Source organism: Podarcis vaucheri (genome assembly GCF_965113315.1).
Source record: "Podarcis vaucheri genome assembly, chromosome: 6".
In the NCBI taxonomy this organism is placed as follows: Eukaryota; Metazoa; Chordata; class Lepidosauria; order Squamata; family Lacertidae; genus Podarcis; species Podarcis vaucheri.
Genome location: NC_138764.1, coordinates 66227423 through 66242072, shown reverse-complemented (window position 1 = coordinate 66242072; position 14650 = coordinate 66227423). Strand labels below are relative to the sequence as shown.

The window sequence follows — 14650 nt, the reverse complement described above, 5'->3', positions numbered from 1 at the left end:
CAACAACATATGAAGGGCCACAGGTTCCCTGTTCCTGGTGTATGTGATGTGAAAGACAAGACCTCAAAAGCATACAATGTGCTAGCCACATGCAACTTAAGAATATCTTTCTGCAACCCACTGTCTTGTTAAGATCCTATCAGGAGCGGACTTTGGTAATCATTTGCAATTTGGTGTCCTGTGCTAGACCAAAATTTTGTGCCCCCCAAATGGATCTTTGCAATTGTAGATCTTCACAATTTTGTGTCCTCTTGGCTTGGCACCTTGTGTGGTGAACCGCCCACAGCGCTCTAAATCTGGCACCGATCCTATGAAACCCCCCTTGGGTGGTGGTGGGGAAAGACAGCTAAGGAGTGTAGCTTACCATTTTCATTTGTTGCAGGTGTGCCTTGTACACAGTAATATCAGACCAGAGTACTACTGAACTAGGTCCACAGTAGGACCAAGTAGAGTAGTAATGACTGATTCTTGGACGGAAGTATATTTATTATCTTGCAAACCAAGACCATTTTTGCAATGAAGGGGACTGAGCCAGGGACCTCATATGTACAAAGCTGTACAGCTTTTTAATTGCACTTAACTAAAGCATGAAATCTAGCTGCCATCCTCCAGCACATAAAGTCACTCCTATGGAGCATATTCTCTGCTCAGTAAATTCATTTGTTGACCTGGGCTCCTTTGGGAAGAAAGATGGTATATCAGATTAATAATGAATAAGCAAAATTGCCTTTCGTAAGAGCAGCTTTGGACATTATTTTGCCATGAAAGCTCTCTGTGGAGGTTAATAAGGAAATCTGGAGTGTTAGCATCTCAAAGGGAATTCAGCATTTCTTCTGCAGACTTCCCCAAGCTGGTATTCTCCAGACATTTTAAACTACAACTCCCATCAGTTCCAGCTAGATTCCCTTTTATGTTGCATGGACTTGGAGACCAGCAAGGAGTAAAGCCAGAGATAGCCAATGTGCTGCCCTCCAGATCTTACTGGTGCACAACAGCTATCATCACTGGCTACGTTGGCTCTGGCCAAAGGGAGTTGTGGGCAAACATCACCCAGAGAACACCTGTTGGCAACCCCTGATCTATTGCCTCTTCTCCTTAACTTAAAAAGGTGCTTTGGTAATAGGCTTTCTTGAATACTTCTGCTAAAGCTACTTGGCCCCTTGCCTACCTGTTGTTCCCATATAATAGTTCATTTCAAGGTCTGGGTGACCCAGCTTAAATGTAAGTAATATTTAACATTTATATCCTGGTGGTGCCTTTGAGGCTCTGCAGAATTGGAGGGTCAATTGTGTACACACAATGATGCTCAACAATATCAGAGCCGTGGCCAATGTCAAGTTGATTTATGGGAAATGCATAAAGGAAAGTCCAAGTCTTCAGAGGACATTGTCCTATAAATTAATAAACAAATCTTTGGATGTCTTTATACTTACCTCCTTAAATGAACACGTTGACAAATCCTGTAACTGAAGTCTACTTAGGCCTGACTTACTGCATGTAGGTTATCTGTTGGTTCTGCCAAGAGGAGAGACAGATGTCTTCTGTGCTGGCCCTTCCATTGCTACTGAAGCATATTTCGTTTTTAATGCATTCATTTTTTTATCCTGCCCACCTCTTAATTGTGAAATGGGAACTTCTATACTGGAACAGCTAAGAAACACTTCTTAAAAATTGATAAGACTGAAAGCTGAACTAGCACTCAAAGCATTGCAGCTATTTGCCTTTATGAACTTAGCTATCTTGTTATTGTGGCCCCTGGCTCTTCTCCATTTCACCCAATGTACACACGTCTCTTCTCAGGGATTCGAATGGGTAGCCTGGGCCTCTTTCTCCAGTGCATCATCTCCATCATCTTCTCGACAATCATGGACCGGATGGTGAAGCAGTTTGGGACACGAATGGTCTACCTAGCCAGTGTGGCCTTATTCCCGCTGATGGCCATCATCATGTGCTTCTCTCAGAGTGTTGTCATCGTCACTGTTTCTGCCGCCCTGACAGGCTTCCCTTTCTCAGTGCTGCAGATCTTGCCGTACACACTGGCATCGCTTTATCATCATGAAAAACAGGTGGGGATGTGTATGTATATGCGTGTGTGAGAGAGAAAGTCCAGAGAGTCTTGACCAAAGTGGTTTTAATAGAGCCTAACAACTATGTGACTCATGTCTCTGAGCCATTTACATCAGCCTTCTTTTTTTGCTCCAGTAGTGGCAGTGAAGATTGAATAATCCATTGGTTTTTAAAGCAGGAGTGGGGAACATCTGGCCCTCCAGATGTTTCTGAGCTCCTACTTCCATCAGCCATAGCAAGCAAGGACAATGGTCAGGGATGATGGCAGCTGCCTTTTACAGCCAGATTTTCAATGACCTCGATGGGGTGCTTCCAGCCTGGGCATCAAATGTGGCCCTCTATTTCTGTCTATCAGGACCTTGGGATTCTCATTTTGCCAAAAACCCCTCCCCAGGCAACACCACCATTGGTCTTGCTCTTTGCCCTCTTAATGGGCTTTTGCCTGTCTAGAAGGTCACCCTGGACTGTGATATGGGATAATGACTCTTGCTTGCTTAAATGGAGGAGCGTGTATACAGTCGTACTTTGGAAGTCGAATGGAATCCATTCGACTTCCAAAACGTTCGGGAACCAAGGCACGGCTTCTGTTTGGCTGCAGGAAGCTCCTACAGCCAGTTGGAAGCTACGATGGGCATTTGGGTTCCAAAGAATGTTCACAAACCAGAACAATCACTTCCAGGTTTGCTGCGTTCGGGAGCCAAAATGTTCGTCTCGCAAGGCATTTGACTTCTGAGGTACGACTGTATGTGGAAATCTCTGAATTTTGTGCTGACATGATGTTTACTTAGCTCTGCATTGGATGCAAGCCATAATCCAGTGTTTTAATAATTCTAACTATGTTACACTCTCACTATAATTGTGTTAAATAGTTGTTACAATGCTTACATGTCACTGTATTACCTAATTGTCGTGCTATTAAGTGACATAATTACAGTATTGCATCTTGTTCAGGTTGTGCTGGAGGCAGATGTCCCTCTCCTTACTGAGTTATCCCCCTCTTGGGAGGCTGTTACTGCTCTCTAAGCTTCTTTCTCCTTTGCCTGTTGTCAACCCTTTGTGTCTATTTCCTTCATTTGTTTGTTTTTGCTTCGCCTCTTTTCCCAAGTGAGTTACTCCATAACAGCTGCTAGCCCAGTGTTGTGAGAGCCTTCAGACTAAACATCTCTGAAGCTTCATGCTCGCAAGCTGTGTCAGATACAACGCTTGAGATCTTAGCCAAAAGGCCAAGTAGTGATACGAGCCACGCACTCTGTTGACTCATGCTGAAAAGACCATTGAGCAAGGAACACTATCCTTTTTTTTTCTAACTGGTTGACTTCAGGTAGCACCTGCTTGATGCAGTTGGTGAAACACTCTTAAAAGACACCATTACCCCTCCCTTTGTTCTCCAAATGGTTATGGCTCTATTTGGACTTTGGAGTTGGTCTTAGCTGGGAAAAGATTATATTGTCCCTTACTCCTTGTTTTAAGTCCTTGTTCCAATAGACTGCTGCTGCTCACCAACTCAGCCGTCATCTTCTATTTTTTTTAAAAATAATATTTATTACTTTTATATATTGCAAAAAAGAGAAAAAAGCAAGCAAGAAAAAAAAACAAAAGAAAAAACAAAGAAGAAAAACAAAAAGAAAAAACAATACAATACAATATATAAACAATACAGAACACAACCTAAACTCAAAACTAAACACATTAAACTAGGCTAAACAAACCCCACTCCCTATCCTTAACCCTGAATAGAACAAAACAAAAACAATTTAAAAACATACATTGTCTCTTTTCCATACTCTATTTTTCATTCCCTTGTTTCCTCGACCACCTCACACCTCCCTTTTTGTGTTCCACTTCTATAAATTGTTTCAGCAAATTCTTTCCATCTTTCTCCATTTTCTGTGATATTATAAATAACGTATTTTTTTTAACCTTATTTTCCATTAAAACTAAGATACTTATATGTACTTAACTCCTTATAACATTTCTGTTAAGCCCATAAAAAATAAGGGGGGGGGAATCATTCCACCATTTTTCTATCACTCATTAGTTTTACCATAAGTCTATATATAAACTTTAAATTTTCCAATCTTCTTCCACCATCTCCTCTCCCAGGTTTCGGATTCTGCCAGTCCTTTCCGTCAATTCCATAAAGTCCATCAACCTGGCGATCTTATGTCCGAGGCTCTTAACTCTTTTCCAAGTCCCTTCTGCAGATCTTCTTCATTTGCTTTAATGCTAAAGAGCAAATCTCGGGGAAACTCCAGCCTGTCCAACCTTTTCTTCCTTCTGAACAGATCAACTGAATTTCCATACTTAAAGCTACAGTCCATGAAGTATTTCCGGGTATATTTCAAAATTCCTCCAATTCCAAAGGCCCCCAAAACTTCAATCTCCTCCAGGCCTAAATCCATGTCCCAAAAGTCAGTTAATCCCTGCATAAAAGGCTCTTTCCAACTTTCCTTCTTTAATCCAAGCCGGGATCCATTCCTCGGAGTCTGACGTTTCCTAGATTCAATCATAGAAGGCCTCAACTTATAATCCTCAATTTGCTTCTGAAAAACCACAGATCTCACTTGTATTATTTTATGTTCAACAACAGCGGCATTCTCCTTCTCCTCCTCCTTCTCCTCCACCATTTGTCCTGCCAAAATGGGTTCCTGTACCAAGTCCTGAATTATTTCTATATTAGTGTTCGCTTTTTGACTCAAGTTGGTCACTTTCTGTTCCAAATTATCAACTTTGAAAGTCATGTCATCCATCTTCTTATGAAGCTGTCCCAGCGAACAGCTTATCTTGCATAAAACAGTCACAATGGCCTCTCCTGTCAACATTTTTAAATAGTCCAAGGTTGCTCTCTGGTTCTCAGACTCCTTATCTGCCACTGGAAATCCCCCAGTTATATCCTGTAACAGTTTCAAAAGCTCCCTCTAGAGGGAAACAGTCTCCACTTGTATCAATTCTTTCAAGCGCAACTCAGGCATTAAAGATAAATTTTCAGTTACTTTTCCTCTTCTTTAAATGCAGAAAGGGACAATGGAAACAGTATCTTACTCTTATTTAGCTAGCTGTCAAATCCGTTCTGTCAAAAGCACTCTCTCCAAACGTCATCTGGCAGCCCGTTCCCAGGTTCAGAGCAGTGGTAATTTAATTTCTTCACTCTCTCCTGCAGGCTCACTAGATCCAAAATTTTCCCCTCTTCTCCTGCTTCCAAGGGGTTTTTTGTATTTTAAAACCGGTGGAAATTTGATCCTTTACCAAAAGCTTTCAAAGGCTTTAACTTGTAACGTCTTTGAAAAACGGGAGGCGGACTTCCTGTTTATAACCTTCCTGTTTCAGTGCCGAATTAAAGTATTTAAGAATCCAATTTTCCATTTTACTCACGAGTAGTTGTTTAAGGTCCAATTGTCCACAGGAAAAAGTCAGCGCTCTCCGGCAACAGCAATGCGGCTTCACTCCGTGAAAGAAGCAGTCAATTCAAAGCACCGCACCACTCACCCCACATCGTGCCGGATCCCCAAAACAGGGTTTCCCCGCGAGTAGAGGATGCGCAAAGGTGCCAGCCGAATCCCACATCCACAGGCTTCTCCTGCCTGTGGTTTTTAATGGGTCTCCGCCTCGCCGTGGCGGTTCAGACCCTGTTTTCCACGGAGCGGATTCCTCCTAATCGGAGGAAATCCGCCATTGCCAGAGGTGCCAACCCGGAAGTCCCCAGCCGCCATCTTCTATAGTCTGGATCTTCTTCAATTTCTGCTAATGATGTGTCAAAAGAGAAGTTCTTTGCTGCTGCAGCAGCCACTAAAGTGCTGCCTTCTACAAGGTGCTGCTCTGTACACTCACTGGCCCTGTTTTAACTGCACAGCCCTTAAACGGGTTGTATTTTCCATGTGTTTGGAACTGAAGTGAACTCCCGTTTCCATCAAGCACTGATCATTTTCTGCCTAGTTTGTAGCAAATTTCACATTCTGTTGCTCTCAATGTTTTTGTAGGGTTGCATTGTAGCATCTTACCCTCCCCTCCCCCCTGTCCATTTCAGATATACTTGCCCAAATATAAAAGTAAAGAAGAAGACGCAGCTCAGCTGGAGAAGAAACACGGCTTCCTCAAGAGCCACCTTCCTGGACAAAAAGTGACTTGCCAGAATGGACACGGCGGAAGCCTTTTCTCCCCGCCTGTTGCAGGCTCGGCTCTGTGCGTCAGCTCGCCCTGTGAAGTCTCTCTCATCATGATGGTGGGAGACTCGGACACGGCAGCAGCAAGCCGAGGCATCTGTTCGGACTTGGCCATCCTGGACAGTGCATTCCTCCTTTCTCAGGTCATCCCCTCCCTCCTCATGGGCTCCCTTGTCCAGTTCACGCAGTCCGTCACCGCTTACATGGCATCAGCTACTGGCTTTGGGCTGGTGGCCATTTACTTTGCAACCAAAGTGATCTTCGACAAAAGTGACATGGCCAAGTACTCTGTGTAGGAGGGGGAAAGGCTGCCGAGGGAATTTCACACATTGAAACGGGTCAACCAAGAAGAGTCAAGTGGTGCACATTGCGGACTCTTTCTCCCTGCCAGGTTGTGCTGTAATGAGACGTGCAAAAAACAGAAAGAAAAAGAAACCTGGCTCCCTCTGGTTGAAGGAAAAGCACTGCTAGGCTGATCTCAGGGTATCTAACGAAAGGGAGTCTGGTTTACTGTTGTCTGTTTCTCCCTAATGCCTTCATTGAAGTGCCTCTGCACAGAAGCCCGCAGCAGACACTTGCGGGTGTGAAAAGTAAAATGCCATCCTTTCTGCAACAGGGTACTTCCTCTGATAGCTTTGTCACATGGCATGGCGGGATGGTGGCACAGTGCAGGAAGGGACCAAAGCTGTAATTAACCTCACTTCTTAAGCCCCTGCTCACACCATTGCAAATGGGAAGGGGGTGGGCGTTGAGCTGCATTTGCTGGACTCTCTCTCCAGAGCTGTGTGGCCTGCAGGCCCCAACCCCACGCTGTCTGAAGCAAGGGAGCCTGCTTGGCACGAGTAGGCTTTCAGCAGGATTCATTAACATTGCAGGCCCTGTGCTTTAGACATGGACACAATTGCCCTCACAAGCCAATAGGACTTTAGTTGTGCCTTTGCTGTTGCTTGGTCTTCATGTGGGAATACTGAGTTGTCACGCCCATGTAACATAACATTTTGGGTACTAGTGTGAACTGGGGGGGTGGGAATTTGTGAAGGAGATTGCAGATGGGCACATCTGTAGAAACAACCCCTTCCCTATAGTAGCTGTTCCAGATGTGCCTGCAGGTCGGAACCCGAGATCAAGGTGGTATAAATAAGCTGAGCAGGGCTCCGTAGGAGGGGGCTTGTTTAGCAGAGGATGCTGCGGCTGAGCTGGCGGCAAGTCTGCAGTGGCGTGACGGAAATTAAAACCTTGGTCATCATCCGATACTTTCCCCTGTGTATGCCCCAAATAGAGCTTGCTGTTTGTGCAAACAGAGAGGCTCGCATAAACGTAGGTTGAAGAACATGCTCCTCTGGGGGACCTGGCTTTAAGTGACTGACTGGCGCAGACACATTACACTACCTTCCACTGTGCAGTCCTGAAAAAAGAGGCCTAGTGTGCCAGCAAGGTTGAAAAAAAAACAAACATTGCTCCCGTTAAGGTGATGTGGCCAGCCTGGTTGTGCTAAAGGGCTCTGTGTTGTTTTTTTTTAAAGCACACCACCCAACTGTGTTTTTGTATACCACAAGGCAGGCTCCGGGCAGAGGTTTTTTCCAGTGTGTGATCCAGAATTTCTACCACCCAGATAGTGTTGAGCAAGCTATGCAAAGCAAACTGCTCTCTTTTGAAACATATTCTGTAGCTGTTGTCACTGCTGCAAAGCAGTTTTCAATGAGCCGTTTGCAGAGCACCATGCAGTGCAGGCAGTTGTAACTTGGAGAGTGTGGAAATTGCACATCCAGTACTGAAAAAGTTCAGGGAATGTAAAACTCTGTGATTGAGAAGCCAAACCCCTTCCCCCAAAGTAAGATAACCTGTCCTATTGGGTTCAAGAAATTTGAACGAAAAAAAGTTGCTGTAACTAGCTCAGGACCAAACTTGATATGATGTTAATTATGTGAATTCAATTAAGGTGCACTTTGCGGGGGGTGGAGTGGGTGGGATTATATTACTAGCAGCCTCAAAGAAGCCTGTACAGTCTCTGGAGGGACCACTGTCTCTCTCCCTGCTGTGGTCCTAACAAAAATTACCCCTCTAAAGCTTCTATTTGTTTGTCAGTGGAAACCTCTACTGGTGCCACAGGGAGCCTCTACTGGCACCAAAAACAAATTGCTAGGAGAGGAGAAAAGCATCCTGTTCTCCCAGTTGTCTACCAGATGCCCACAGGAAGCCTGAAAACATGACTTGAGCGCAGTAGCACTCTTTCCTTATACTGGCCACCCCGGGAGGTGTAGTTCAGGGCCAAAGTTCTCCACAACTTGGGCAGGGAGAGGCTCTGACACACTCTTCTCCAGTCCTGGATAACCCCATCTGCCTGAGTAAATGTGTGCATCCAGTTGCTCTACGTAGGAGCGTGTCGACCAGAGCGAAGGAGACATTTTCTTTAATTTGCCTCTTCCACATTCTTACTCAGCCTATGGACTTGCCTAGTTGCTCTTGACCTTGACCTAACAGAAACAAACAGAGCAACAGCTTTCACCAACTGGTGGTGGCAGTTCCTGCTCAGGGTATGGGAGGATGGGAGGGCTTATCTTACAAGCAGCAACCCCCCCCCCAACACCTGTGACACCTCTCCTCTCACAGCTATTCTACAAACCCTCTAGAGCAGCCTTTCTCAACCTATGGGTCCCCAGATGCTGTTGAACTACAACTCCCATCACCCCTAGCTAGCAAGGCCAGAGCTCAGGGATGATGGGAGTTGTAGTCCAACAACATCTGGGGACCCACAGGTTGAGAACCGCTGCTCTACGGAATCCTCGTTGATGGCTTAGGAACCCAGCATCTAGGTCAGGAATTTTCAGTCTTTTGAAATCAAGGACCCACCTTAAGCCCAAATGTGCAACGGATGACCCACTCCTTAACATTTTCCCATTGCACTTAGTTCAGGCTGTGACCCAGGAGGGAGTCCCAACCCACCAGCTGAAGACTAGGAAGTTGAGGAAATGTGAGTGGTGCTAGCCAGGAAGCAGGTTTAGAGGACAAGGGCAAGCTGGGAAATGGGAGAGGCTCCACTCCATCTCCAGTGTCAGGGGAGGGGTGTGTGTGTGTGTAAGATGCGCACACAACACTGTCTGGCGCGACCCTTCTTAGAAGAATGGCATGCTGTTACTGGGCAAGTAAGGGCGACGACTGTGCTTGGAAACTGGCATGAGTACGAATTGGAATAAATCAGATCAAGCTTTCTTCTCGGGGAATTGCACATTATGGGTGTGATCCGAGTGATGGTTAGATTACAATGTAGAAAAAAGTTTGAAGCTATTCGTTCTCGAGGACACTGGCATCTGCAGCTAACAAGAGAGAGCCAAGGGCTTGATGGATGGGTTTAGATGTGGGGGCCATAAGGGCTGAGTCAAATATCCCAAGTAGAGCTTGTCGCCCAAAACCTAAGCTTGAGCCAAAATGATACCTAAAAGCAGAGCCTTGCACTCTTGAGCACTTGCAAGTATTGTCACTTGTGCCTGTATTCTGCAATATGAAACTTTGAAGCTGTGTGCCATCCTCTTTGAGCCTCTTAATTTCCTGTTTCCTGGAAGCAATGAAATTTCTGTGGTTGTGCAGCTGGAAAAGAATATTTTGAAACTTAAAACTGCCCAGGCTGCTGCTTTCTACCATATTTTTATGCGTCTTAATTTGGGAGGGAAGAGAATGTTGCTGCTTCTAACCCTGCCCCAAGATGGATTAGAAGAATTTTACAGTTGGAAAGGACACTGCCTAGTCCAACACTGTCCAGTGCAGGAAGCTTGCATTGCTGAATCCCTGGCAGAAGGTTGCTCAGCCTCTGCTTAAATGCTTCCTGTGAGGGAGACCTCTCTACCTCCCAGTCTGTTCTGAGCATCCACCAGCTCCAGTGATCTGCAGTGTTGTATTCGGCAACCAGCCACAAATCTTCATCCCCTAGCAAATAGCCAACTCTAAATAAGCACGGTTGTTAGGAACGCTCTCTTTTTACACTTGATATGGATCACTGAAGAGTCCATCCAGCCATTGGGCAACGGATGGACACATCCCTACTATTGCTGTATGGCCAGTATTAGCTCAGATACATATGGGGTCCATTTTGCAAGCTTTCTCAGAGATCAGTTGGGTGGCAAGTTCTGAATCCTATGTTACTGATGTGCTTCATCTGTCGTCGTCCCCCCTGCCACCCTCCAGCTTTATTTAAAGGGAATTTATTATCATTGTTTGGGCCAGTGATTGGGTGGTGCCTTTACTTCTCGACAAGAGATTCCTTTGGATCATTTGTTTTGGGGGAATGTATTTCCCATTCTGTGTCTTGCAAAGCACTGTCTGCAAACAAATTGTGATTCTATTTATTTAGGGAAGTAAATATTTTGTACAGTTTATGTGTAGAGGGTATTAAAATTTATTAAGGAGTGGAAACCTTAAAAAAAAGTGTATGTGTTTGTTTCTTAAATTAACAGATGCCAAGTTTTTTTTTAATTATTAAAAACAATTTGTATACCGCTTTACTACAATGTCTCTAAGCGGTATACAAGAAATAAAATACAGAAAAGGTGAAAATCAGTTAAAACTATAAAATCTGATTTCAGCCAAAATGCCTGCTGGTAAAATGATATAAAATATAAAATAGACACTGGATGACCTCAACTGGAAGAGAGCTCCACAAAATTGGGTCCATGTGGTAGATACAAACCATGCACCCAAGTTATTGGGGGCCACTAACAGTGACTCCCCCAAAGACCTCAGTGATCAGGCAGGGATATAAGGGATTAAGGTGGTCCTTGAGGCACCCTGGACCCAAGTTGCTAAGGACCTTATAAATTCATACAAGAATATTGAACCTGGCCTAGTAGCATATGGGCAACCAGTGCAAGCTTTTGAGCACTGCTGATAATAGTCTTTCCCCATCAACAGTTTACCTGCAGCATTTGGTGCCAATTAGAGCCTCTGGACCAGGCCCAAGAGTAGAACCTCATGGAGCACATGGCCATAATCAAGTCCTGAGTTACTAATGTGTGAATCACTGTGGCCGCACTACCCTTTTCCAAGAATGGCTGTCGTCGATGCACAAACTGTAGGCGGTAAAAGGCACTAGAATGGACCCAGGAACAACCCGAAAATCTAAGCCTGTTCTTTCAGTGGTAGTGCAACCCCATTCAGAACAGACTAATACCCTTGTGGTGGAAAGAAAGGTTATGTTCCAGCCGTACACATCCATGCATAAGAAATGGAAGAAAGGGGAAATTGTGAAGAAAGAGTATACATGAATAGCCAGCAGTTGCAGGGTGAAGGTCAGGTGGGCTGAAGCTCAGAATGAGAGAGGTTAAAAATAATATTACAGGCTTATTCAGCCATGTTTGAAGCAAGACGAAGAATGTGCAAGTAGGTGCCTTGCATGGAGAAGGAGAAATGCTATTGGGTGACAGAGATGGCAGAACTGCTCAATGTCTATTTGACTCTGTCTTCAATCAAAAGGAAAGCAGTGCCCATGCTTGTGATAACAGAATAAACTACACAAGGAGTGAGATGAAGCCTAAGATAGAAAAAGAAGGAGTATGAGAACACCTGACTACTTTAAATGAATTCAGATCTCCAGGGCCTGGTGAGCTGCACCCAAGGGTACTAAAAGAGCATGCAGATGTAATCTCAGATCTTTGAGAATTATTGGAGAACAGGTGAGCTCCCTGGAGACTGTTCTCCCCATCTTCAAAAAGGGGGGGAAAGAAGATCCAGGTAACTACCAACTTATAGCTTGATGTCAATACCAGGAAGGGTCCTAGAACAGTTGGTCTTTAAGCACTTAGAAAAGGATGCTGTGATTACTAAGCCCCAGCATGGGTTTCCTCCAAAACAAGCCATGCCAGACAGCTCTACAATTCTATGATTCTGCGAGCCTTCATCCAGGTAAGTAGGAGAATTACACAGTTCAAAGATGCATTACAGCCAGGCAAAGATGCTCAAGGAAGTCACTGAGCAGGGGCAGTGAAAGGGGTGGCCTACAGAGAAAAGGAATGGCCCAGAGCAGGCACCCCCAACCTTCGGCCCTCCAGATGTTTTGGCCTACAATTCCCATCATCCCTGACCACTGGTCCTGTTAGCTAGGGATCATGGGAGTTGTAGGCCAAAACATCTGGAGGGCTGCAGGTTGGGGATGCCTGGCCTAAAAAAGGTAAAGGAAACCCTGACCATTAGGTCCAGTCATGACAGACTCTGGGGTTGCAGTGCTCATCTCGCTTTATTGGCCGAGGGAGTCGGCGTACAGCTTCCAGGTCATGTGGCCAGCATGACTAAGCCACTTCTGGCGAACCAGAGCAGCACACGGAAACGCCGTTTACCTTCCTGCTGGAGCGGTACCTATTTATCTACTTGCACTTTGACGTGCTTTCAAACTGCTAGGTTGGCAGGAGCAGGGACCGAGCAACGGGAGCTCACCCCGTCGCGGGGATTTGAACCGCTGACCTTCTGATCAGCAAGTCCTAAGCTCTATGGTTTAACCCACAGCGCCACCTGTGTCCCATGCCTGGCCTAGAGAGCCACAAATTAGCCCATATGCCAGAGGCTCCCCACCACTGGCATAAACACACATGAAAAATTGAGCTCAGTATTTTCTTTGCTAAAGCTTCTATATGGAATTCCATTAGCAGGCTTCCCAGAGAACTACATTGGATGTGGGGGGATGGCAGATTTAAATTTTACCCACCACTGAATATTCATGCCTGGGGGTGGGAACCACCCACTGATTGCTGCCTGTCATGCAGCAGTTGGCACAATGTCAGAAAGGCAAAAGTGCACACAAACAGAACAAGGCAAAAGGAAGTAGAAGATGTCAAAATGTTTGCCTCAATAAAACAACCTTTGGCCTCTCTTAACAAATACCCAGAATTTGCTAAGGCAAGGATGGTGAATTATTTTTCTTCCTGAGATCTTATATTAACCTAATTTCTGCTGCAACACTGAATGAAGAAAGAAGTTGAGGGATCATCCTTTGAGGCTATTTCTGAATTTGCAAGTATAAAATCATAGAATGGTAGAGTTGGATGGGACTCTGAGGGTCATCTTAAGTTCAACTCCCTGCAATGAAGGAGCTCAACTAAAGCACTCATGACAGATGGCCATCCAACCTCTGCTTAAAAACCTCCAAGGAAGGAGAGCCCACAATATCCATTCCACTGCTGAACATCTCTTACTGTCAGAAAGTTCTTCCTGATGTTTAGTCAGAATCTCCTTTCTTTCTTGTAACTTGAATCCATTGGTTCAAGTTCTACACTCCAGAGCAGAAGAAAACAAGCTTGTTCCATGTGACAGCCCTTTAGATATCTCAAGATGGCTATTAGGTCTGCTCTCAGTCTCTGTTTTTCCAGGCTAAACATACCCAACTCCCTCAACTGTTCCTCATAAGGCTTGGTTTCCAGACCCTTGATCATCTTGGTGGCCTTCCTCTGCAAAGGATCTGGTTGCAAAAATAAAGGCTTTATGAACAGAAATCTGACCAACACTTATCTAGTATGGTAACCCTAAGCCCCAGCGCTGATAAATATTGAAGACAAAATGGGAATAGGGGATGTAGTACTAGATATAATATAGTCTAGTAGAGATGAATATGTGCAAAGGGTTCTGCTTTAACAGGTAATGTTGAACTTAAAACTTTTTTTTAAGGTCTTAATAGATAAATAGGTACCACTCTGGCGGGAAGGTAAATGGCATTTCCGTGCGCTGCTCTGGTTTGCCAGAAGCAGCTTAGTCATGCTGGCCACATGACCCAGAAGCTGTACGCCAGCTCCCTCGCCAGCAAAGCGAGCTGAGTGCTGCAACCCCAGAGTCGGTCACGACTGGACCTAATGGTCAGGGGTCCCTTTACCTTTTAGTATTGTATGCCAATGAATATAAAGAAAATGTACAGTTTCCCTCCCTAGTTGATGCTGTCACTAATAAGCTCTTAGCTGCCTGTATGCTGGGAGCGTAGCATTTATCTTGCCAAAAGCTGAGCATATCTTCAAAGCCATTAAAGAAATTAGTGGAACAACAACAAGCCATTGGCTGAGGAGTGGCTTAAAGTGTGGAATGCTATGCTGTTGAATAAACTAACAGTAGTAATTAGATCTAAATTAGGGGGAAATCTCAGCTATAAATGATGATTTTGAGAAATGGAAGGAGGGACTCCTTTGGGGTATGCTTCCATTTATTTAAGCATTTAAAAAGGAGGAACAGCCCAAGAGAAATTTGGCAACCGACCCATTGATACAGGCCCATGCAACTTTAGGCTTGGAAATAAATCTGGTTTGTTTCCACTGCTTCGGTTCCAGACCAACTTCTTTTGGCAACAGGTACCTGCTGGGGCACGGGTGGCGCTGTGGGTTAAACCACAGAACCTAGGACTTGCCGATCAGAAGGTCGGCGGTTCGAATCCCCGCAACAGGTTGAGCTCCCGTTGCTCG

General features: G+C 44.9%; 1 protein-coding gene across 2 annotated transcripts in view; it reads left to right on the top strand.

The window, feature by feature from the left end:
- SLC45A3 (solute carrier family 45 member 3) overlaps positions 1–7250 on the top strand; it is a 46912-nt gene extending 39662 nt beyond the window's left edge. For both annotated transcript variants that reach the window (XM_082228342.1, XM_082228343.1), the window contains exons 4-5: positions 1801–2066; positions 6092–7250. In XM_082228342.1, the coding sequence (XP_082084468.1) occupies positions 1801–2066; positions 6092–6523 (698 nt within the window). In that variant the 3' untranslated portion in view covers positions 6524–7250. The remainder of the gene's footprint in view (positions 1–1800; positions 2067–6091) is intronic.
- Positions 7251–14650: the final 7400 nt, after the last annotated feature.